This window comes from Rhea americana, unplaced genomic scaffold, assembly GCF_003343005.1.
Source record: "Rhea americana isolate MKP2758 unplaced genomic scaffold, rheAme1 scaffold_24, whole genome shotgun sequence".
In the NCBI taxonomy this organism is placed as follows: Eukaryota; Metazoa; Chordata; class Aves; order Rheiformes; family Rheidae; genus Rhea; species Rhea americana.
In genome coordinates, this window is record NW_028186357.1 from 2,018,604 (window position 1) to 2,044,697 (window position 26,094).

Genomic DNA, 26,094 nt, shown 5'->3' on the forward strand with positions numbered 1-26,094 from the left:
TTGCCTTTACAGAGCCAACACGAAGCTCAGCGGGGTCAGAGGAGCACCAAACCAGACTCCTGCACCTGAGCCCACTCACTGTCGCTAACGCAAGACCGATTCCCGACATCTGAATGAGTCCGTGGTGTTTTAGGCCCAGTTTGGATATGAATGTTCAGATAAAACAACAGTTTCTGAAACACTTCCCCTTTCTTCTTTTTTCCCTGCTCCCTCTGACCACAGCTATTCCTCACCCAACAGCAGGAGCGAGTTTATCTTCAAAAACTAATAACCTGTTTGTAAAYCACTTACAGAGATGAGGACAAATGTTCCTGCTCTGCTGGATTCAGAAAAACCTATGGWTCTTAAATGAACCCCAAATTGCCTAGAATATTGGCTATTTTTAGATGGTCAGTATCTCACTGATTTGAACTAGAATCCATCCTAAGTCCCCCTAAATTTCTGTTCGTTTGACACATCTGCACTTTTCAACACCGAGTAAGTGATCTGCTATTCTTTAAAATTTCCAACTAGACTTACTAAAATCTTGAAAGAAAACCAAAGATAATTTTTTTTTCAGACTGAGTTCTTACTACTGAATCCCTTTTGCTCACAGCAAGTAAGGGCTCTAGGCTACTTGCTTATCTCACCAGCCCAGAAACAATTCAGTAATTTGCCCATATTCTGCTTAAGCCTTTTCTTTGGAGCATCATTTAGCAGCTTCATCCACAGGCTGCAGCAAGCCTCAAAATCAAACCATTCAACRCAAATCCACTGTTTTACTCTGATCTGAGGAACTCCTAGCACAGCTCCCGAATGCTCTTCATCAGGACCTCTTTTAGAGGGAAAATTGAATTACTACATGCTTTTCTAAAACRGTCTATTTACTGTGCATAACAACATCTTTGGGTCCTCTTGCATTTTGTAAAAGCATCTGCTTAAAACTGACTGCCCTTCTCTGACCTTCAAGGAGACAGCCCACAAAATCACAGGGGCAAACATGCCAGAGGCRCCTACCTGTTTCCACTGGCAAATGGGATTTTACTACTATAGTTCCATATACATGAAAAAAATAGTTACTAACAGCTAATTTTRGTGTACCGGCTTTTGGACTTTTGCWGTCTCAGTCCACCCTCCTGTGACACTGTTTCATTTTCTCATCAACAGCCATCCCATTTTCAAATGCGCAAAGGAATAGGTCAGCTTCACTACGGCAATTCATCACTCTGACATTAATGTTTTGGTGGAATTTCACATACTTGTCCATTTTTGAACAGTTTAACTAATTTCATAAAAACCAACTCATAAATCAATTAGCTAAACACGCCTGCTCCAAGGAGGTCAGGTCATTAACAAAGTGCCTCACATCCTTCTTGGCAGCTTGGGTTGCTTTTGCTATCAAACAAAATCCAAACTCCTCTGAAGATACGGCCACCGCGCCACTGAGCTGCAGCAAACGGTCTTTGTCAGGGCCCGGCTATTTTAAAGTATGTTTTCAATCCTTTAGTGAAATTTTTTATTTTCAGTGGGAAGAGGGGAGGAAAGAAGATAAAGTTGAGGGCAAAAGGGGCTTTGAATACTTTTGGAAAATAATTTTTCTTTCTTTTTCAGTTAACATGATCAGTAATTGCAGTTCAGCTGGGTCTGTCCCAGGACACAGCACCTGTCTAAATGTCCTAACAAAAAGGTTTTGGTGWAATATTTTCTCCTAGATTCACCTCTGGGCACAGATTTTTATACTTTTTTTTATATATATATACTTTTTATACTTTTCTGTGCTATTCATTACATGGTTTTTGAGAATCCTCCAGGAGAAAGCAGGCAACAAAAAAGCAGAATTTCAAATATTTGATGAAAGAAACAACAACAAAAGCTTTATAATGGATTAAACATTTTTAACTAATTTAGAAAGTTTTGAGGTACATAGACTGTAGGATTTCACAGAACTTTGCAGATTTTGATCTCTTCAAAACTCTATCTTGTGCCCTACTAACATATTCTTTAATTTTCATCCCTTGAGTAGAGATGAATTAAGAGCAGAAAATAAATCACTGCTAATACACAGCAGCCATTAGCATAGCAGGAGGGAATCAAATAGATTCCATCTTTTTATCCTTGCCACTATTGCTTATATACCTGATTGTTTGATGGCTTGGAAAGAACTTGTATTTMTTCCACAGAGATCTGGTCTGTCATTTCCTTTAGGAAATCAATATTACACCTGGGGAGGGGGGGAAAGATAGAGGAGGAAGACTCAAAAAAAAGAAAAAAAAAGAAATCAAAAAATTCTTTGAGAAACCTAAAGATCTCTCCAGTAATTCATCTTTCAGTGCATCAAGAAAATTGGGGAAAAATCCTGCTGCTTTCCTGACACCGTGATGCATCTTTATTGAAAAACAACGGGCCGCGTTCGAAGACGGACTAATCATGTTGCGGGTTCTCCTTCTGCAGAGCTTTTCAACTACATTTGCACATCAGGAGGCCCGGGAGCATGCTGAGCAGAGTGTTATATAACAGGTTAGAAAGCACTCCAGCCTCTTATGATATACGGTCGCAATGCTCTGAATAATCTACTACAGCGCACTATTTGTTTATAATTTGCATCGCTTCTAAAAGGCTCCTCCAGGGAAATGGGGAAATGTTTTTTTGTCTTAATTTAAGTGTATGCTTTGCCAGATCAGATAGGAGGGCCATTTGTGGTTTTATGCATTAGGTTGTAAAGGCTACTATGACTGCCGTTAAAAAAAAAAAAAAAAAAAAGGTTTATTCTGAATACATTAGGGTGGAAAGCTAGCATAGTAAGATGAGAAACAACTGGAAAACGAAGATTAGGAGAAATTAGTGTTAGGAGAAATTGCACTTTTATTTATTTTTTTCGAGAGGACAGCATTTACTACCATAAATCTGAGTAGTTAGCRTACGTTTCATTGCAGCCCCAGATGAGAAATAGATGTTCAAGTGTTAAAAACCAGCATATGCTAAATTTTAACATTTGCTCTTGCTGAGCAAATACAACTAGTCTTCTAAGCGGCAAACTCTCCGAGACAAGGTGAGAAAGTGTTGAAAGCACAAGTATTGATTATTACACACTGGAAAGGACAGCTAGGAGGCTGGGGCAAATGGTCAGCGCCATCTCCAGAGGCAATGTCCAGGGTGGGCTGGAGCCCAAGAGCTCCCTGCTGGGTGAGGACACACGGGTGAGTCTCGGCACGCTCCAAAAGATGCGGCAACTCCACTAACCATTGGGCATTTTGGATCCAACTGCTAACAAGTGCCAGAACGGCCAGACGCAGTTTATCCAGCTGCGCATTTCCAAAGCTAGGTAGAAAACTTGAATTGACAGATCCTCTATTTATACTTTGTRTTTTTTAAAAAATGTGCTAGAGTTATTTTAAGATTTCTAATGTTATTTGTTAGAATTTCAGTGGGGGGGGGAACATAACATTTACTAATAAGGAGAGGAATCTTTAGAAAAATCTGTACAGAATACATACATCTGACAGGTATGCCTGCTAACATCCTCGTGTCAACGGAATCTCTTGCAGCTCTGTTAAAAGACATCCCTTACTTCAAAATAGAGTTGAATAGTATATTCCATTGACAACTTGACAATTAAAAAAAAAAAAGGAAATAATCACGTTACCACCTTAGTGGCATTCCCCTGTGCCCAAAAGACCTCCTTTTGTCCAAGCATAATTTTGTATTCACAAATCAAACGGGTAATGCAATTTTCCGACAGTATTCCTACTAAAGATAAACGACAGAAATTACAMGCAGAAAGCAGAGCAGAGTTGAACTGCACGCATAAACACATTCAGAATGTCCAAAGGACAAACAGCTCTTCTGGAAATTTCATAGGACAGTAGTTCTCAATCGAGTCTTTGATATATCACATCCGCAATCCTTTCGAAAGCCCGCACGCGTTCAAAAAAAAATACATTACGGACCCAGAGGCAGAGTCCCTACCGCTACGAGCACTCACCTCGTAATTCGCGATTGCTTCTCTGTCGAGGGCTCGGGTCACGAAGACTTCCCCGCTGATCTCATTGATCCGAAAAATCCCTTTAGGATCCTGGTCTACTCCCTTACCGGAGAGCCGAAACTTCGCTCCCTCCGTCCCCTCGCTGATGATGACCTGCACGGCGGGAAACACGAAGTTACAGGCCACATTAACGAAAGCATTACCATCTTCCAAAGCCAGCAGATGCAGTTTTAAGTTTTGATCTGGTGTCAAGGTATACAACWACAATATATGGAACCTATAAAATGTGATTTCAACCATTCAGAAAACACCGGGCAATTCTTGTATTAAGCCCTGTAAAAGCTGAAGAACCAAGTCATGTCCTTAGCCAGTTTCTATCTTATCTTTGCTGTCTTCCATTTCAGGGTTTAAAGCTTCTATTATTTCATTGCTACTGCATTCATGCCTAGAATTTGACATTTCATTTAATTCTTTTTTCAGTTAAATTGATAAAATAGCTAGAAAGAAATGCTACAGACTTTAAAAAAAAAAAAAAGGACATTCCACTGAACGGCATTAAACATACTTATTTTGCAACAACCTTAACAAAACTGTTAACATCAGATACCYATCACACATTATTTTCCAATAAGTCAGTCTTTTTCATTAGTCATCTTAAAATCATTTCAAAGAGACCACCTTCGGGCRTGTTCCGCCCTCCCTCCATTCCCTTCTATACCCTCCTTTCCCAGGGTTTTAAAGCAAGGAAAAAATTCCTCATAAAAACATTTGGGTATCCTGCCCAGAACTCAGCTTAGTCACACAGTTGGACTTCCTCCACTTTCCGTGCAGGCATGCACATGGAAATTCCTCTTACCATCACTACTGGTTCCCCCATATGAAAAAAAAAAAAAATCCCTCAAAATCGAATTTCAAGGCTGTCTCGTATTAGTGACAGCAGCATCTGTAACCTTCCAGAGCTACACGACGTTTGTTACGAGCTACATGCTTTGCAAATTTGCATTTGCACCCCAGAACCTGGAAGGATTATGAATTCATCTTGCCCTTTAAGGCTGACAGTCTTGCCGAGCCATTCCTTCCCACCGCTGTTCCAYGGTCTTTTGTTGCTATCAATCGTATATTGTTAATGTTTCCGCAGAAACGTTAAGTCAAATATTTATACGCTGGTCTGCATCACAGCTCGGGAAGAGGAAGGAAAAAAGTGGTATTAGAAACCTGGAGCCGCTCCCATTTTGAGATGATAAATATGCAGGGAATTTAATGACGTCCCTGAGGAAATACATGTTTGTTGCCCTGTTGCTGTGGGTTCAGCAAAGCTGGCTTGCAGATTACCGGGCAGAGAGATTTGGACTAAGCCCCATAATCACCATTCCTTAATTTTAATTGAGGAAAAAATTGCCACAAGATATAAACTAAGAAATCAGCATTTTCAGAGATAAAGTTTCAATTCTCAAACCCTTTGGGGAAGGAAGAAATTTCAAAGTACAAAAAACTGTTTCACCTTCTTTTTCCTCTCCTAGTCAGGATAACTAATGGATGCAGTTTTCTTCTCACGTATTTTTGAGGGTGTCACGACAAAACAGAGCAGCAGACAACACTGCAGGTGGAAAGGGGCAAACTAACTTTGCGACTTTGGGTTTTGTGATGAAACTGAAACTTCACGGCTGCTCCTGGAAAGTTCCCTGGCAGTCAATTCACTTTTTGACTAGTTTCTGRTATTTTTATATCAAGCCTAAAATTAAGCGTTTTTGTTAACATAAGGCTTTGTTTAYCATTTTACGATGTCATGACTATTGCTCAGTTTTGCAGGAAAAAAGATGAATTRCTCTTCCTCTGCCCTGATTTTTGAGATTTATTACAAGGAAAGTAAGTGCACCTTCCCATCCAGTACAAGAACAGTGGTTTGAAAGGCAAAGTCAGCTATAGGCCAGCACAAAAAAATCAGATCTCTACAGCCCTTTCCACCACAGCCAAACATTTCCCAAATCCTTATGGCAAATTTAAGGCTCAGTAAAGGCGAAAAGGCACAGTTMTAAAAAGCTATAGGAAAAAAAAAACAACAGAAGAAATTATGAGCTGTATCAATATTCTGCAAAAGTAATTTATTAGACGAATCCTAGGTAACCATAAACAGGTCACGCTTCATAATAGATAGAAAAGCAGGGGATAACAATAATAACAAACATCTCTACCAACCTGACTGGGAGGAWAATTTCCTCTTGACTCCAAATCTGGCTTAGAGCTTACCCTTGAACTGGACAGCAAGATATCCTAACGTGATAGCTGGAAGATCTGTACTCCTCAGAGTCACAACCCAACTCTAGCTGCAACTGTTCTCCAACACAGTGTACAGGGCCAACGGAATTACCAGAAAGCAGAGTTTTTCTGAATGACCTGATGGTCCATCTAGCCTATTTAAAACTTCGGGAAGCAGCCACATTCACCGCGCAAGTGAGAACRTGCCAACCCTTTCCTCTTATCCAGCTATCCAGAAAGAAGGAATTTCAGGACATGTCTCCATTGAATTCTGGGACTGGGAAAGTCTCTCCTCTGTCCTGCTGCAGCCTTCCAAGGAGCACCCTGCCAAGGCTGTCACTGCAGGAAACTTGCAGGAGCAAGGCCAGGAGGAGGACAGCAAACTCTCCTAGAGATGAGCAGCGTTGGAGCATCTGGGTAGTGCACAGACACTAATGCTTGACAAAGCAGTAAGCGGCCTAGGTTAAAGATGCTCCATGTACCACTGCATCATCTGTTCAAGAGCAACAGTAGTAACACAAACAATAATTTTCAGAAAGGTGGTTTTTTTGTTTTTTTTTGTTTGTTTGTTTGTTTGTTTGTTTGTTTTGTAATGCTTAAATAGCCACAAGAAGGAGCCACATACTCCCAGGAACGTATGAAATGGAATAAGAACATTAACATCTCCTAATTAAGACGCTTGTATAATAGCTGCATAGTTCAAAGAAAGTGCATTTCCCAGTTCACACTAAGCTAAGTACAATGAAAATTTTAATAAAAATCAGGCTTAATTTGCCATATGGTTTGGTGCTTCAGCAAGAACAAGGAAGAAAAAACAGGAGGATTATCTGACATCTCCTCTGGCAAGACTGTTATTCTGAAAACTAACACAGTACTGTTCACATAAAAAATTCTTAAGTTACAATGTATTACACTATAATGCTCTCCCAAGCTAAAGGCTGAGGAAAAAAAAAACAAAGACAGATTTCTTCTAAAACATTTGAAACRTCTTATTTACATTTCTAAAAAAGTAGCTTGGCTTCCACAGTTGCTACAGCCCACAGCCTGGACAGAACACTTGTGTCCAAAAAGGTGTTCGTGGAACTTCAGTGCAGATTCTAATATCAAAATTTTTTGCAACATATGAAGAGCCTACGAGCCTCTCAGGCAGCTTCACTCTTAGCAAAATGGTCCAATTAAGCTAGGACAGGTTGAAGTCAGTGACTGTCCATCTTGCACCTTGAACTGAACTGAGTAAATAYTGTTAAGGCATAACAGAACCAGGTCCCAGGTGCATTTCACAAATTAGAGCCTTTGTAGCAATAGTTTTAAATTYGGTTTTGTAAAATTCTGAATTCCTTTTACAAAATGCTAGCCTCTCCTTTGCTGGTAATTTTAACAGTTACTGAAGGTGCCCAAAAGACCTAAAAAATCTAAACATYAGGTTTTAATGGAAGCATTTTTGCTGTGCTAATGCTTGTTCAGCTTCAGACGTGCCAGTACCAGCACTTGATAAGTCATCTTAAAAGATGACTTGAAATTTGGCAAGTAAATACAAACTACAAAAAATGSATTAACTGTTATTAATGAAAGCCAGGATGTCTAAATATATCTTCAAGGACTTAAGATTCACACTACATTTACACTGCAATCTAGATACAGGCCTAAGCACCCAACGTGTCCACGCTGTTTGGACGTGAATACGTCCATCACAGATCTGAGGTGACCTTCGGGAAATCTCAGAAGGTGTCCTGCTAGGACACACTCCACCCTTAGGACAGGCCATCCTACAACCACCTACCTACTAAGAATACGGACAGGACAGGCATACTTCATCTGGCCTCACAGACTCCATATATTAGATTTTCCCTTGTAGCAGCATCGCGGTTTAGAAGGGCCTTGACGTTACAAGGGCAGATAGGACAGACAGAAGAGATGCACGCTGAGCATTCYGCAGTAACGTATACTTGCGAAGGCTATTTCCTCACCCAGGACCCAAAGGTACATCTAGACATAGCTTAGACATAATTCACTTCCTCGCCTTGATAGGGGCTAACATTTACCCATGTCACAGGTGCATTAGAAGATAAATGTATCAAAAACTCAGAAGTGAGTCATACTAAGCTTGTCAGAAACACCTAAATAGCACCCTAGACAAACCATTTCTTTTTTTTCTTCAAAAAAGCAAAAAACAAATGATTCTGTCGTACTGAAAGAAACTTTCTAGAAAACAAAGTGTTGATTAGCTGACAGGATCAGCCTTCTGCAGAGCCACAGCCAAGACACATTTACCAAGTGCTATTCTTCAGCTGACATTTTGTATCCCTTCCAGCTAAACTCATTTCAGCATTGTGATCCCTCTGTTGTTATGGGTTTATCAAAAAAGTAAATCAGTGTTCTGAAGAGACAAAGAGAAATAGATAGAATTGGAAAAWATATATATATACCAGACTGCCCCAGAGAGAGCCTTTACAGTGCTGCAGCTACACCAAATCTGCCCATAACAGCACCAGTCCTGGCCAGTTTCATTGGTGAAGACCTGTTTGCCTCAACCACTTCCATAATTTCTTAGTTCTTGTCACTGTCTGAATTAGAGATGCATCAYGTTCATGTAAATTTTTAATTAGAAGACAGTCCCACCCTCACAGAGGTATACGTGGTCCCAACCCAGCGCGGTTCATGGAAGGTTACACCTGACGCCTGGGTTTCACTCCACGGGCCAGGTTTTCCATGTACGCTCTGTCTCCTGCAACTCATTGCACCAGCAGTCTTCAGGGGGGAAATTTATGTATTTATTGGCAGAATGGCRTTTATTTTTTTTTTCTGGAACATAACTCTGGTTAGAAAGTAATTTCCATCGTTTGCTGTTTTTAAACAATGTATTAAAACTCCTGGGTCTCATTACACCTATTTTCATTAATTAAACATTAGACTAGTGAATCATGGGAACCAAATTCTGCTCTTYGGCAATGAGAGACTGACCAAACTTGACCTTAGATTTCCATCTATAGTAGGACTTTTGGAGAATTCATTCAATATACAGGTGATGTCTGAGAACGTCCCAGTGATTTATTCACATACCTAATTGTAATAGACATTGTAAAGTGAAAACCCTCCATATGACCATTCCTTTTGTGCATGATAATTAGGGTTAAAGCATACACGTTTATAATGACAACATATATCGTAAGTAACACTTTTCTTGTTCATGCAGTGAACTATGCAGGTAGCTCCATTATAACTGTCTCTCATGGTTGTCAAACAAAAAAAATTAACCGAAATACACCTAGATAAATGCCCATGTAGCCTGTTCCCCAAAACATAAGCTAAGCTAGTATACGTCAGTATGAACAATATTTGCAAAACTTAAGAAAAACAACAGAATAAACCTTCAGCAGCCCAAGATGCTTCTGCAATAGCATAAAGCAGGCAATCTCACCACCCTAAATTTCAAAATGGTTCCAGATCAGTTTTCAGTCTCCAGTCTCCTTATGAGGCAAGATTTCCAAAGCTACATAAATCTCCTAGAGTATATGCTTTAACTCCAGAGCTTAAACCAGCGAGTCAATCATTCAAATTCTAATGTATGTGCTCGCAGTGGAGCAGCACTCCAGAAACCACAGACAAAATGAAGAGGGAAATTTTACCAGCAATAGGGATATTCAGCACTGTGACCCATCTGCTTTTGACAGCCAAGGTAAAGGAAAATGGTCAAAGCCAGGGCAAARGTTTTTGCCAGTGAACTAGAGAAAAACACATTTCATACAATGGATATTGCTTCTGCGTCATCTGCTGCAAATTTACCTGATGCTGTTGAAAATCCTAATTTACTTTACTTGATGGTGTTGACAATCCTAATAAGAATRTATATTTTTTCCAGAAAAAGAAAAATGCATATAGAAAACACACTTGATTTAACTCAGTAAAGAAAAGCCATAACTCAGTTATTTTAACTCTAAAATCTATTTCCTGTTCAAACTCAATCAGATGCTTCGCCTCTGCTCTATGTCACAGCCCCAAGGGTCAGTTTTAACTGGGAGAAACTTGGCTGGAAAGTGTTTCAGCTTTTGCACTTCAAAGTGCACATTAGAAAGGCAGCGTCTACCGGGCAGAACTACTATTGCAAGATGAGCCTTTATTTCTTTTTTTGCGTTCTTTATATTGCTTCTCTTAGAGTCCATTGYGGACTAAAGCAATCCATGAATTACAGGCAAAAGGCCCTCAAGCGAGAACACAAGTATTATCGCAACAACGCACGTATAAACGCTGGAAGAACGTTGAAGGCATTCCTAGAAGTGCAAAGTTTCTGAAAATAAATGCATATATTTACAGCATAGTTTCGATGCATCTTTGCAAGACTGACTGGGAGCTGAAAGCTGGGCAAACATCCCTCATATTAAGCAAGCCAGCTCCAGAAATACTATTATCAGGTATCGCACTGGTAATTTAAGGTATACAAAGGTAATAAAACTTATATTATTTCAATACAGATGGGATGCTTAAGAGTCTTGCGAGCTGGGGCTGCGCTTGGTATAGAGGCTACTATATCAACTACTACTTTGTTACCTSGCTGCAAACATAAGATTCCACTAGGGAGGAAAGCAAAAGTAAAATGAAATTTACCAAGGTTAAGTCGTTACATAGACAAATATCTCAATAAAACGTCTTGATGTATAAAAGTGACGTGAKGTATTGGAAATTGAAGAAGTCATTTCGCAAACAGTGCTTTTTTTTCTTTTTTTTTGAAGTCTTTTTAGAATAACCCAACCCAAATAACACATTTGAGGCAATGTAAGTAGGTAAAAGCAAGCATTTGCTGTCAGATGGAGAGCAATTCTATGAATGCAAAAAGACGTGGACTGTCCTTTTTAGCAGGTAACCTGTCAACTCTGTTCAACTCTTAATTTACAAAAAGCAAGAAGATTCATCACCAATAATTTTCACTTTCCTTTATTCCTAAGTAATAGCTGATTTCAGGTACGTATCTGCAGACTTGTGAGCCCGTACACAACAAGTCCTTACACTGACACAGAATTTTAAACACAGGCTTTTGTAGTCTCAGAGGAAAAGCACCCAGAACTATTACTTTTCACAGAAGGCCTCGATATTTCACCAGCTGATCTGGCCTTTCAATAGCCATTTAATCAACACAATTTAACCGCCGCTTACGTTAGTAACTCACAACACACCCTTTTAGCCGAATCAATATGAGCACCACTGTCTCGAGTGACAGTCAGCTGGAGCAGCTCCAAAACTGTATTAGTTGTTAGGAAAAATCTGATTCCAATTGACAGTTAATAATGAACGAAGAAAATTCTAAAGGATGTCCTCTGAAAAATTGTGTTTTTTTTTTAATTTATGGAAGAGTTTTAATAAAACCCATAATTGTGATCTAAGGCAGCAGAAATGCAGGGATRGTATTTAATGGTTTTCTAATTGCAGAGATTCTGGGCATAGAACAAAATGCATATTATGCAACCACCATATGTGGAATTAAAATTTTACGAAGAGTAGGTGAAAAAAGAATAGAACTGGTCTACAGTATTGTWTTCCAGATATTTCACAGTTCTATCTATTCTCAGCAAGACCAAAGTCTTCATTTATTACTTCAGGCCGTCTCTGCACCATCCATAAGGCTCTCTGATACAGTGCTGGACTGGGAGCAACCCAGTAACATCAGTGCCCAGGCTAAAATACTCTACCGAGAAGGTCTAGGGAAGTCTGTGCTGAGCTGTCTGGGGAATATAAGAAAAACTAGCGTTGCTTTCTCTCCCTGCAGCTACAATTACTGCCCGCAGGACTTCGCTACAAATGTTATTTTTGGATGCACGCATGCAGCAAAGAAAAGAAATCAAAATCTGGATTAAGTGGGAACTTCCAACCAGGTGGAGTAATTGGAATTGTAGAATAAGAAATTGAGGTTGCAGAACCAACCTGAAAAACCAAATGGAAACAGTAAAGTGAGAAAACTGGAGCTAGTGAGAATGATTCACTTCAACCTACTCTTGAAAATTAAGATTTGGGTTTAAAGAAATTTAATGGAAGATTGTTAAAGCAAAATAGAATTGGACACAATCTGCAAAATCCTGACTTTTGACAGTGTTTTGTAAATAAGGTAAACCTGGGGGAATAGCAAATAGTCTATCAAAAACATTTAAAATATTTTAATTGAAGATATTTTTAAAAGTATTATAATGAAGGGCTTTTTTTAAAAAAAAAATTTTTGTTCCATTATATCAAGTCAATGGAATACTGCTAGATGCTTTAAGAACCTGCTTAGCACCCAATTCCCATTTGTAGCATACAACCCACAGATCTAATTATAGATTTTTCTCAGTCACTAGTTCCCTAGGAAACAAATCCATGGCTCATGTCTTGTGCATGGAAGGTCATAGCAGGAAGATAAATATTTTTCTGTGTATAGAAACTTATCTAGAGGTCACAGGTCTGCGTCTCAGCAGATGTTGGCACTTCTGTCAAGGATAGGCTGCAGCTATATCTGACAGATATCGCAGACATTTAAAACTTTAATCATTTTAATCTGATAAAGCACTTAATACTTTATTATCAACATTCCACGGTTCTTTATACTGTAAACAAAGGATTTTAGTTTACATCTTCTAAACTCTGCAAATTCATGTGACTGGGTACATCTCACTTTCCATCTTAAAAATGACCAACACTCACAGGACAATGCAAAACAGCTGGTAAGTAGGGACAACTCACTAGAAACCTGGGGCAGAAAACCACCTTAAAGTACTGAACATTAAATGTGTGTCTTCTTTGGCACTGAAAGTTAACAAATCRTATCAGCCCAACCTAATACAACTACTTAACCTACATGTACGTAACTGAAGTACTCTAACAAAAAGTAATATTTTTCCTTTACTTTTGATTTCATTCTAATGCATTGCTGAAAAAGGACAGAGAAAATATAATTTATTGGAAACCCAGAYATGCGTGACTACGTAGCTATAACAGGGGAAAAATGAAGAGTGAATTTGAGGGTGGCGAAGGGAAGCTTTGTCAGATCTGTCCTCCTCATTTATACCATCAAGACACTCGAACTCTATCCTGACCTATGTACCACGACAGCTTATAATATATGTAATTAGGACAACAGTCCTTACTCGTGCTTAGTATAATATTCAGCCYGACTTGAGGTCAAACAGAGGATTTWAGCTAACTCGGTGTTAAAYTTGCTGCCAGCAAATTTAAGCTCTACTGTCCACGCGGCTGTGGCACCCTGCAGCGCCGTGCCAGGGCCGACCCGGACTCCCGGCTCCACGCAGTGGATCCGGATCCCGCCAGGGAGCACTCGCACACGTCTGGGATCTCCACAAAATGCAAAGAGCATCGTGTTCAGCCAGCAAACGGACCTGCAGCTGCTGGAAGTGCAGCTGTTGTAAGTGTCCTTACTGCAGCCTAGCAGGTAGCTCATTTGCCATCTAACAAGATCACCAGCGATCTGAAATATTTTTTGCCAGTGACAGTCTCACCAACAAAGCACCGTGAAATGTGCCTTCATTCTCCCCCTCGTGATTTGCACATTACGTCCAGGGTAATTTCTCAGGTCAATAAACAAATTGTTCGTTTCCTCTTCTTCATTTCCTTCTCCTGTTTCGCTCAAAGGTAGGTTAAAAATTCACAACATATATTAAAAATAGCAGCTTTACAGTTAAAAAAAAATCACCATCTCAAATTTTCATTTTCACTCTTTAAAAAGGCCAATTTTTAACCTTGCTCAAAGTTTTATTCTTGCTAGAATTAGAAATGCCATGTATTAAACTACAGATTCCAGTGTGGAAATATCTCAACGAAGTGACAATTAGCGATAGAGTTACACTAGTCTCTTAAGAAGCTGTCAGGCGTCTATATGACGATCATTGCAATGCAGGTCCTATGTTCTTCTGTGTATCGCTCCTCATGCAATCATGCYGGGGAATTATGGAATCAATCGAGATAAAATTACCTACAAAGGAGACATGATCTCCAAACTAATTATTGTCRAAATACAGAACGTATCTTCTAAATTTATTCTAAAAGCTGGAAGATCTCTAGATTCACGCAACAGTTTAGCTACAATAATTTACATGATAAATCCACTGCACATCCAGCATGGTAAACAAATAGAAGAGTAAGTGCAAAGCTCTTGTCATTTTTTTTTTTTTAATAAAACAGCTATTTATTGTAAACAGCTGCCTAACAGCAAGCCAGCRAACTCCAGCACAGGAATCAGATACCCAGAAAAACCTACTCTATCTAAATAACCTATCCTTGTATTACGGGTCAGCAAAAATRACATTCTCAAATCCTGTAATGCGTAAACAAGAAGGTAAGCAAGCTAAGAGTGACTACAAGAAAAGATTACAATTCTGAAATAATATTGGAAAAGTAATCATTATGAATAAACATGCATCCCTATATAGCTGCGTCCAACACCCCATCCAAATTCTTGAATGCTGAACTTCTACTGCCTGGCAGAGAACCTTGCGTGARCGCAGGCAAAAAAAAGCACCTGACTCTCAGTTTTTATCAGACATCTCTAAGTTGTTTTGTCACTAGTTAGGAAATATTAAATGCCTCAACAAGCAGACAAACAGGAGCYATTTCCACTACATTTACTGACAAGAAAACAATAAAGGCAGCAAAGCTGCGAAAGACATTTCAAAAGTAAAAACATGCATCCCTGAAAACTCTGCAAAGTTATTTTTCCACCTCTGTCTTTTCCTTTATCTCCTTTTTATTAACGCAGCACATTTTAAAGTTGGTTTCAGCACACTGTTTCCATTTGACATTATACAACCAACCATAACCAACCTCTGATTCAAGTTACTAGAATTAATAGAAAGTCTCCCATAACTTCCATCTGTTCAGGCCCTCRCGTTATGTTTGGAGATCTAACACACAGCAAAAGTGGCAGAAGCCAAAGATAAATTGTGTTATAAACTTGAAAGAAAGCTCTAGCTACCTTGATACATCTGACTGCTTCTAATTGGAAACAAAGTCAGTCTATCACAAATCTAATGGCTTTTATAAATCTAAAATTAGGGTGTTTCAGAACTATTAAATTAAGGTATTATATATTAGTGCAATGATTTGTTTATACTAACTTAGAAAAAGAAGGTTGTGTGCACCCAAGAAACCATGAAGTATTTACCAGAGTTTCTGCCAAGACTTGTTGAAAATGCCCTATTGAAGAGATTCAATCCCAGAAAACCCAAATTCATTCTTAATAATGATCAATGATAAAGACCCAAACACACTCTGTTCACAATATCTCTATATTGTAGTTATCAGTAAATTCTATTTTGCTCTTCTCTGCCATTACCTGTACATTAGTAAATACAGAGGAAAATGGAACAACTTGCTAGATCTGTGCAAAACCCGTAGGTAAGGTAAAATTGTTATTCTAGTAGTTAGAAAAGTGTAAGGGTGAATCTCTGACCCTACCTATTTCAGTGGAGGCTTTGCCATTCATTCCACGGGAACTTTAACTCTTCCCAACAGTTTACAATACAACATTTCTGTGCCTCTTGGTACCACACACTAAAAAATGCAGTAATTTAAGGTTACCAGCAGTTTGAAGAGCACCAGAAGACAGAATGCCAACACTTTCCAAGGTGCTCGGCAAAAACATACATGCTTTTTGGAACTGCATTTTTGAAAGGTATTGCTAAATTTCTAAAATCCCACAAATAGATCAAATGTATCACAAATTGCTAGAAACTATCATCAAATCGACACGATTCCATTTTACTGGTATCCTCCAAATGCTTGCTTTCTACACACACACTGTAAAAATGACTTTGCTCATTGATAACTTTTATAAAGGCTACCAGACATTCTCTGCCGCAAAACCTGAGACAACAAAAAAAAATATGTTCGTGTCGAGACGTGCCTCAATGTCAAAGGCATACGTCAATATAGCTAATTCTGCACTTGCAAAACTGTTTAATTCAGTTTTGCAACAAGAACCTCAATTATTCAAACTTTATTTTCATAGAATCATAGAATCAGTTAGGTTGGAAGGGACCTCTGGAGATCATTCTCGGTTACTCTGATAATTCATTCATCAAATTTTTACCATTTCCTTCCCTAGAAATACTGTAAAATGAACCATAAAATCTAATTACACACAACATCTATATTTTCTGACTCAATAAGTCAAAAGTTGCCTTCATTCCAACTGAAAACATCTTTTGTCTTTTCCTGCTACTGACGCAGATACATAAATACATACGCATAAGCATGTGTATATACACATGCACAAAATTGGCATGCATATACAATACCTAGAGATCTAACGCTTGCGCACGCAAGCATTAATGTGCTTTCAGCAGTTTCACCTCAGTCTGCAGTAACAGACACCTAAAGGTGTGCAGATACAACTCAAATACATGCTATTGATTCACAGTTATCAACATCAGTCATTACTTTACCTTGCTGTGCTAACCCAAATGGCATATCAGGACCTGGGAGCGCTGGTGGATGACAAGTTGACCATAAGCCAGCAATGTGCCCTTGTGGCCAAGAAAGCCAATGGTCTCCTGGGGTGCATTAGGAAGACTGTTGCCAGCAGGTCGAGGGAGGTGATCCTGCCCCTCTACTCAGCCCTGGGGAGGCCTCACCTCGAGTACTGTGTCCAGTTGTGGGCTCCCCAGTATGAGAGAGACATGGAGCTACTGGAGAGAGTCCAGTGTAGGGCTACAAGGATGATCAGAGGGCTGGAGCACCTGCCCTGTGAGGAACGGCTGCGAGAGCTGGGCCTCTTCAGCCTGGGGAAGAGRAGACTGAGGGGGGATCTTATCAATGTGKAYAAGTACCTGAAGGGAGGGTGTCAAGGGGATGGGGACAAACTCTTTTCGGTTGTCCCRYGTGACAGGACAAGAGGCARTGGGCASAAAYTGAACCACAGGAAGTTCCACCTGACCGTGAGGGGGAATTTCTTCCCTGTGAGAGTGATGGAGCACTGGGACAGGTTGCCCAGAGAGGCTGTGGAGTCTCCTTCTCTGGAGATGTTCAAGGCCCGCCTGGATGCAACCCCGTCTAACATGCTCTAGGTGACCCTGCTGAGCAGGGAGGTTGGACTAGATGATCTCCAGAGGTCCCTGCCARCCTTACTGATTCTATGATTCTAGCAAAACTTGCAGTACTGTTGGATTAAATRGTTTACCACGGATATAAAGCAGCTAGTAGAAGGAGCGTATGCCCCAGATTATTAGAGGTTTTGGACTGTAGGAAAACCCAAGTTTGTGTAACAGGAATAACATACCGAGATGTATTACAATGAGCTGTTTATCAAATATTTCCTTGAATATCCCAGTAGCAACTGACTTGCTCTAATGCCAAAGAAACATTAAACTGCATTAATCTAACAATTAATTTTGAAAGAAAACTGCAAACATTTCAAAAAATGTTCTTCTAGATATTCAAAAACATGGAAATGATTTTAAGGATGTTGGAAAGACAACTGCTTGCTTAAGGTCTAACAGGCAATTACAAGATTATAAACAAGACTTATCAACATCTGTTTGAAAGTAAACAATACATTACCTAGACCACATATTTTGCACTAATTGAGATTCTAATGAAACACGGAATGCTAACTTTGCTGAGCGATTTCATTGTATTTAAACTGTTGCATAGTATCTTTCATTAACAAAATTCATGCAATAGGATTCTCCTTATTAGTTACAAAAGTTGCTAAGTTTAAAAGCTCTTTCTGTTCTTCCTCAACCTATACTACAATAAAACTACTATATAATAGTAGTGTAACAAAAAAAATACTAGAGAATAACAGCAAGCTACAGTTCTCATGAATTTTTTTTTTGCCTACTCTGGCAAAAAAAAAAAAAAAAATTACCAAATCATGATTTAGTAAAAGATTATAAAATTATTTTCCTCAAAGACATGGTGACATTTGGGTGTTTTGATCAATAATTATTAAAAATAGGCTTAAACTATAAATGCTCTAAGAAATGTTCCCAAAATATAAGATGACCTCTACGTGAAGTTCTAGGTTAAGCACAGTAATATTCTATCTATACAACATTTTTCACAGAAAATAACTCTCTAAACAACCTAGTAGGTGTTACTGAAATCACGTACATCACCATAAAAAATATGATTCAGCTCTTTCATCAGCTTCAAAAACATTTTTCTTGGTCACTTATCTCTGTTTTTATCTCATATACGAATGAGTTTTTCAATCTTCTGTGAAACCTAGTCTATCAATACATAGCTTGTATCCTTTCATAACAAACACACCTTCAAAAAAAGACAGTATTTCATAATATCAAAGCCTACAGATAAAAAAAAAATTTTTAATCATAATCCATTAATGCAACCGTTTTGTTTTTAGTCTCATCACCTACTATTAACAATTAAAATGTTAGCATTCAAGGAGAATCCGCATAATACAGAGAACAAATTCTGCTCCTGAAGTCCTAAGAAAATTCCTTTTTAGAGGAAAGGGTTGAAGGGTAACTATACAGAGTCCTATAATAAAAGGTTGAATTTTGCCCAATATTTGCCTGAAGGCAAGAAACAAAAATTCCAGATAAAAAACAGATCAAGTCTCTCTTTTTAAAGTCCCAGTACATTTCATAAATTTGCTTGTTAAAAATCAGTCCACAAACTTAGGAATTATCAATATTCRTTTCTTAACTAGAGTTATTTTGCAAATAAAATATTATTTTTCCAAAAGTAACAGAAATATTTGCGGGCTTTCTAATTCACTGGTGACTMAATACAGGAAAGATTCTTTTCCCCCTCCCGAGTTGTAACACTATTATCTTTCTCGTTGTGAAAAATAAGGTAATTTCTAGTCACATACAATTGCTTACCATAACACTCTTCAGCATCACGGAATACAGTTTAAGGAAGCTAACAGCAAGATTTTTTTGAAAGTTTGAGTTGTTAAATTATTAAACTGTTAAACACAGAAGTTTGGTGGATAATAGCTATGAAGTCTGTATTTTTCTGAATATAAATGCAGCCATTAGTAAGGGGGGAAAAAAAAAATCTATTTAGCACTTTACTTAAGCGGGTGGAAAAAAGAATACAGAAAGATTCAAAAGCCCAAAGTCTTCAAACTGAAYAAACCATAGCTGAAAAAGAAAAGAAAGATATTTGCTTAAAGCACGCTAAAGGTTTAAAAAAAAAATTCTCTCTCTCGTAGCAAAGAGGCGTTGCTTCTCGGGGGGCTCAGGACTCGAGCGAGTTCTGCTGCGTCTCCGCCAGAACACCCCAAGCATCACCCCATTTCAAACCCGAAGCTCCTCGAAGCCGCGTGCGAGGGCCGCGCGCGGTGCGAGGGCCGCGCGGTGCGAGGGCCGCGCGGCGCGGGCCCAGCGAGCCCTCGGAGGCTGCTTCCCGCCGAGGCGGAGCGGGGCGGCGCGGCGGAGCTCGCTCTGCTACGACAGAAACAAAACAGAAACTTAGGTAACGGGCAGAAATTTAGCCAAAAGGCCGCTTTAGACTGGCATATATATATAAGCTGCCCCGCCTGCGCCGCGCAGAGCGAGGACTCGGCTACGCCTCGCAGCCGGTCTCGCCGCATCGCCAGGCCCCCGACACGAGCCGCCGCTCTTCGGCGCGTTGGTCCGGTACCTTCCACGAACCGCACCRGCGAAGCCTTGTATTTACACCGAGCATCGGCTCGGTGCGGACGCAGAGAAAAGAAAATCTACGCCCAAAAGGAAAACCCAATTCAAGTACAAGGTTATTTTCATTYCATACTAACTGCTTCTTTCCGACACTAATCAACATCGTTAAACGATAATCTCTAATGATCTGTGGCCATATTGGACTKCAGCTATATAGCTGTAAATCAAAAATATACTCAAGCTTTATAGGCATTTCTTCAGTTCGATACCTTTTTAACACATAGCATTATCTGTACTTGATCACTTCGTATAGGTTTACATTATTACTCTATTTATGTGATTTAGAACAAGAGTCGAGCACTATTTTTTTTAATCTAATAGATTTTCTCACCTATATAAAATGCAGTTACAGAATGACCAAAACATTTAATAACAATATAAAGGATGYTATTAATAATACTGCATCTGATTTTACTCCTACTATATAATCAATGTAGTAATATTTATACCACACTTCCAGGCAAAAAGAACTGGACTTACTTAGAATAAGTCTCATATAAAAGTAGAACCAAAATATTTGGAGATCCTCTGAATAACTTGAAGTGTATCATGATGGAGGTGTGAGAGAACTTCAGAGAGCATTCAGAAATATGCTTAAAGAATATGTATTTTTTTCCCTAATTTAAGGAAATTAAGTCTGAGAAACAAGCTGTAATTTGTAGTAGGACAAGTAATGAGGTAAAACCAACTTTTAGCTTAATGAAGCAGGCTAGTTTTTCCAGGATCAGACTTTGTTGTTTAATTTTACCAAAAATTAAAGCTTCAGACATAGCATCGAGATTCTCAAATAAAGTAAAAATAAAATAAAATGGTGTTAGCAACTCTACTACTTTTTTTTTTTTTTTTTTTTTTTTTGGTAAGTTAGTCAACAATACATCATGGACTTAATAATAATAATTTAACAAGATTAATTTCATTAATAGTGAAAATCATGTTAATATCTGTTTCTACAGATACATTTATTATGTCTAGAATACAGAAAGATCTTAAAGTAGTCCTGGGATTATCAGCTAACATGGACAGCACAAAAGGTTTCAAAACTGATATTTAGGAAGAACAGTGATTTTTTTTTTTAATTATAAATCATTCATTTCAATTTCAGCCAAAGAAATCAATGGACAAGAAAACAGATCTCTTTTCAATTAGGATTACTTAAGATCTATCATCTTAGCATGTCTTGCAAATTTTGCATTGACAATTCAGTATATCAGCCATAAATTACTGAGCAGTACTCAGTAAATTTAGTAAATCTAACCATGGCATGGTGTATTCAAAAATTTAAACCTATAAAAACCTCAACGCATGCAGCTAAGACACAGTATGCAGTCCCAGTACAACTGTAAGTCTGATGATCTGCCACCTGATTACAATATTGTCATGTTACAGTTTTCCTCCAAAAATAAGGAATCACAAGTATTTTAAAGCACTGCATTTGACATTTCTCTCTACCATATCCTAATAAAAACATAGCTAGTGTACTGTGGCATTTCGAGTATGTCAGAGAACACGTTTTACTGAAAGCTGTGCATTGCAGCCTTCGTACTTGTAACCCACGCAGCATGAGCCTGTCCCTGCTTCCACGAGGAGGGGGCCTCGCTTACCTACACAATAAATGTTAGAAAATCCGGTGCCTAATGGTGGAACAGATGGAAACGAAGCGCTAAATCACTCAACCAAAAAGTCYGCTTTCGAGCAGCCCCCAGTTCCGGAGATGCCTCCTGCACGTGTCGCAGCCGGCACGTTAGGGTGACCTCACTTGGGAGGTACCATTTGGGAGGTACCCAAATGCTCATAAACATCAKCAGAAATAACTGCTCGTCTCCTCTTCTGGACTGAAGATGATGCACCTACACGCTGAAGAGACGAGGCACCGGAACCGCTCGGGAAAGGTGGGCCTTTGTAACCAAAATCTCACTGCTTTCAGAAGTAGCCTATTTCTAACAGTGCCCACATTTCTGAAACGCAGAATGACTCTGTAAATAATAAATCAATATCTGAATATAAATAACAAGACAGATGTTCCTCACCCTCTCTCTCTGCTTTCCAAATACATTTGCAGAACAGAAAAGTCGTATTTCAGAGAACAGAAGYTTGAACTCCTGCTGGCTTGCGTGAACACAGAAACGCAAGGGAAGCGTTTGTGCAGCCGCCCGAGATCTCACGCCGCGCTTGGCATGCTCACGAAGAGCAGTTAAAAAAGACCTTCCACTCCGTGACAAACCGCGCGCAGGAAGGGATACCAGCACGGCCGGAGCGGACGCTCCTTAACTCTTGTGCCAGGAGACTCAAGTGAATAATCGCTCCCGCTGTTTTTGCTTCCACAGAGATGATRATTTTCTAGAGTTTTGTCATATCCCTCCTCAGTTGGTTCTTTCCCGACCTGAGAGGTCTCGTACTATTTAATCTCTCCATTTTTTCCTTCCGATTATCTACATTGCCCTTCTCTGAAGCTTTCCTAAGTCTACTGCATCCTTTTTAAGGCACCGTGACAGGAACGCAATATTCATTCCTCTATTTGTCYTCTGATCACTTTCAAGGACCGAGCTGACATTTTTGGAGACCAATCCACAGTAGTTCCAAAATCTCTCCCAAGTTTTATAAACACTTAATCTACAGTTATCGACAAATTCTGCCATGTAGGACTGTTAAATCCCTCTGTAACACTATAATCTCTGCATTACTTGTCATTCTCATGAATTTTTTTCTATGATCTGGAAATTCTGTCACCCCACAGCGTGTCTCCTTTTCTTCAGATCATTTTTTTACAATGTTGAGCATCACAAATCACTATATAGATCCTTTAAAAAAATCCACTGGTACAACCTTCCCCATGAAAAATCCAAGTATGCTTTATTGATCAGATCTTTATCAACACCTGTGACTCTCCTTCAAAGATCTTGATATGTTTAGGAGATATCACTTTCCTCACAAGGACCAGGTTGACTTTTCCACCTCATGCTTACCCATAAGCTTATCTATCCCAGCGTTTGTTACAGCTTGGTTACGACTAATTTACCGAGTGGAGGAGTGAGTCGGCGGGCTGCAGATCAGCAGGTTTGTTAGGCTTCCTAAGCCTCCTTTTTAAAAAGCAGCAGCAGGATATTTGCCATCCGCCATTCCAGTGGGAGCAAGACCAACACCTGTGAGTACTTACAGGCCACAGTTAGGAATCAGTAATTCTGTGTTTGAGCCCCTCTCAAGATCCTTTTGGCCTTGCTACCCTGTACTATTCATTTACCTGTTTGTCATACCACTGTTTCTTCTGACGCTTCAGTTTGAGATGCTCCTTCAAGCTCGCATACCCTTCTCTAAGCGAGAACATCCGTGATGAGACAGCCTCCCCAAACTGCCCTTGCAGGGGGCACACCACTTTCTGAAATCCTTGCAAACCTTTTCAGTAGCAGTTTTTATAGCTTTAGGAGTTGCTTCTCATAACCACATTTAATTTGAAYGGGACTTTCACTTTTTAAAGGATATTGGGGATCTGGAGGAACCTTCTTCGAGCCTTTCTGAACTTCCAGTGCAACACAATTTGTTCATGTTAACAGTTTGTCTCACATTTGCTTGTCAGACAAATCTTATGAAAATCAAGATCTCTTGACAGTTAATTCATGACCAAAACCAAAGGCAGATTCTGCTCTTAAATTATTGGCAATGAAATAATTTCCCCAGCCCTTAAACACAATCCTCTCCTACTTTCAAAACTACTGCATGAGGGTCCACATGGTTCTTAACACAAGCAGCAGGGAGTCCTTCTTTGAGGGACCTAAGGAGGAAAAACAGCAGCCCGGCTGTATTCTGCCTCTAGCCCTCAATTTACAAAGCTGATAAACAAATTTCAGTCCAATTATAAAAATATAATCAACTCTGACAATCTAATAAGAATTTTAGAAAATCACTTTTTTGAACAGCATATGAAGAAAAAAATAAAAATAATCTTTGGCTCCTACCTCAATGCTGCAAGAAAGCATTGCACTAGAACACAAAGACACAGCATTGYACCTAATCTGTCACACCCTATAGGAAGCATTATGCGTAGTTTTTAACATTTCTCAACAGTAGAAAATTATTTTTTTTTCAAATCCATTGTTGACGGTGTGGATCATGATTTCATGCCTTTTTTCTTTAAGATCATATATTAAATAATAATTACTCTAAGATACTCCAAGGGAAATAAGCTAAAAAAAATCAGTAATATCACTATATGCTTTTTAAAAAAAATAATCCTTATACTAATAGATTCTATTAATTCAAATTAATTTTCATGTTGCAGTGACCCTTAGCAAATTCAGATTAGAAAGCCCAACAGCACAGGAATAATGGATGAAGTTGATTTATTACATTTTCCTATTTACACAATTTGAGCCTGCTCTGCATTGTTCATTAATTTTTGTTGGTGATAAAATTCATAGATCTTTACAGTTTTTCCTTTAAACAATCAGTGATTTCCCCACTGCAGACATTGCTCTTTGAATATGCCTGATGTAACCATTAATCCAGGGGTTGCCTCTTTAGTGATATTTTAAATATTACTAAAGAGGCAATTCAAGTGTTTTGTTTGCCACGTAGAAAAGAATTTGTTGAGAAATGGCTGTTTATGCGACTTTAGGAAAAAAATATCTGGTCTCCTAAAGAAGTAGTATCTCAGGCGATCATGCCATCTTTCCGGCGAGCCCTCTCTGATCCACTTTAAACCTCTTTGCTAGTTTCAACCAAGCTGGACAAAAAATTTCCAAGATACAAAGTTCCCAAAAGTTTCATGAAAACTATAGCTGCATAAAGGAAAAAGTCCTGCAAAGATAGGAAGGTAGGAAGAGCTTTCATTTTGCACATGCATATTCGCTGTCTAGTCAGCTTAACTGTAGGCTCAGGACCTGCTTTTTTATCCAGCTTGAAACTACAGAGATTAGGACAAAACCCTGGCAGTGTTTGGGGTACTACGGGATCATTTAGCACACGGTGCAGGAGGTGTCRTGGGTAGGAGACCCTGGGTTTACTGCAGGAAATGAACGTTTGTAGGAAACCAGCYTTCATTGCTTCTGTTGTTCAAGAAACAACTTGTACTATATTTTAAGTCAGGTCTGGACATGAATTTATGTTAAATTAATATAGCTATGAATTCAAGTTCTATCCAGACTTAGCTACATCCACATTTCCTCTTTCTTTGCAATTCTAATAAGTAAAAAAAAAAAAATATTAAGACACATGTTATTGGATTACAAGGATCACTACTACTTTCAATTTCTGGACTTCATTGTTGTACAGATTCTTATTATCAAAATCCATTCTCATCTCCAGCAAACTCAATTGAAAATGTAAGCTTAATAGTTTCTTGCATGTGTTATAAAATGAAAAGAAAAACTTCAGAAGCAGTGCAGACACTTATACAGTAAAAACAGGTAAATTTGAACCTAGGTAAAAAGCTTATTTTCCAATTGTACTTTAACAATTTTCCATACAAATATATGGAAATAAAAACCTGATAAGTACATATTCAATTTAATTTATGCTTCCTTTGCCCTTCCCCCCTCTTCCACCTAAAATGTCCCAAGAAAGTAGACCCAAACAAAAGTCCTTTCCCACTTTGATGGGAGAATTTGAGAGCTTTGAGGCGCTGAAGGTCAGACATCATTGCACAGTGATGTAGTAAGGTACTTTAGCATATGCTCAAACAAGACTGACGCTCTGTGGAAGTACTCCGTGATAAGGGCAAGCTTTCAGTCTGTTACATCTCAGCTTCAACCATAACTCAAACTGAAATTGTTGAAATAATTTGTTAGCAAAAACGTGCAAATATTTTAACAGTTAGTTCCTAAACAGAATTTGTTTAAATATTCATTCTATATTGTTCACGTGCTCCTCAGAAATACAAGGCAAAGTTATATGGCAAGAGAAAAAGGAGATCCAGAGGAACAACAACGCAATTGATATTTGTCAATGAAAGGGCAGAGGCAAAAGTGGTAGACTTCCCACCAGAAGCAATACGTGTTCACAGCACCGTCATGCAGATTAAGACAGGAAAAATAGCTCATACAAAGCCAACAGTATTGGCCAAGAAGTAATTACATGACAGCCTGCCATAGATGGTTCTGCATACGCATGCACACATTTGCTAGCATGCATGTCTGAGCACATTACATGTGTAAACCTATTACATGGAGGACATGATTCATGCATTTAAATTCCAAATACATAACTGCATGGCTTCATAAAGAGCCTTAGAAAACA

The 26,094-nt window shown here is 38.9% G+C and overlaps 1 protein-coding gene across 2 annotated transcripts in view; it reads right to left on the minus strand.

The window, feature by feature from the left end:
* CDH13 (cadherin 13) overlaps positions 1-26,094 on the minus strand; it is a 482,277-nt gene that overhangs the window by 252,124 nt on the left and 204,059 nt on the right. For both annotated transcript variants that reach the window (XM_085306414.1, XM_085306412.1), the window contains exon 5: positions 3,962-4,114. In XM_085306414.1, the coding sequence (XP_085162540.1) occupies positions 3,962-4,114 (153 nt within the window). The remainder of the gene's footprint in view (positions 1-3,961; positions 4,115-26,094) is intronic.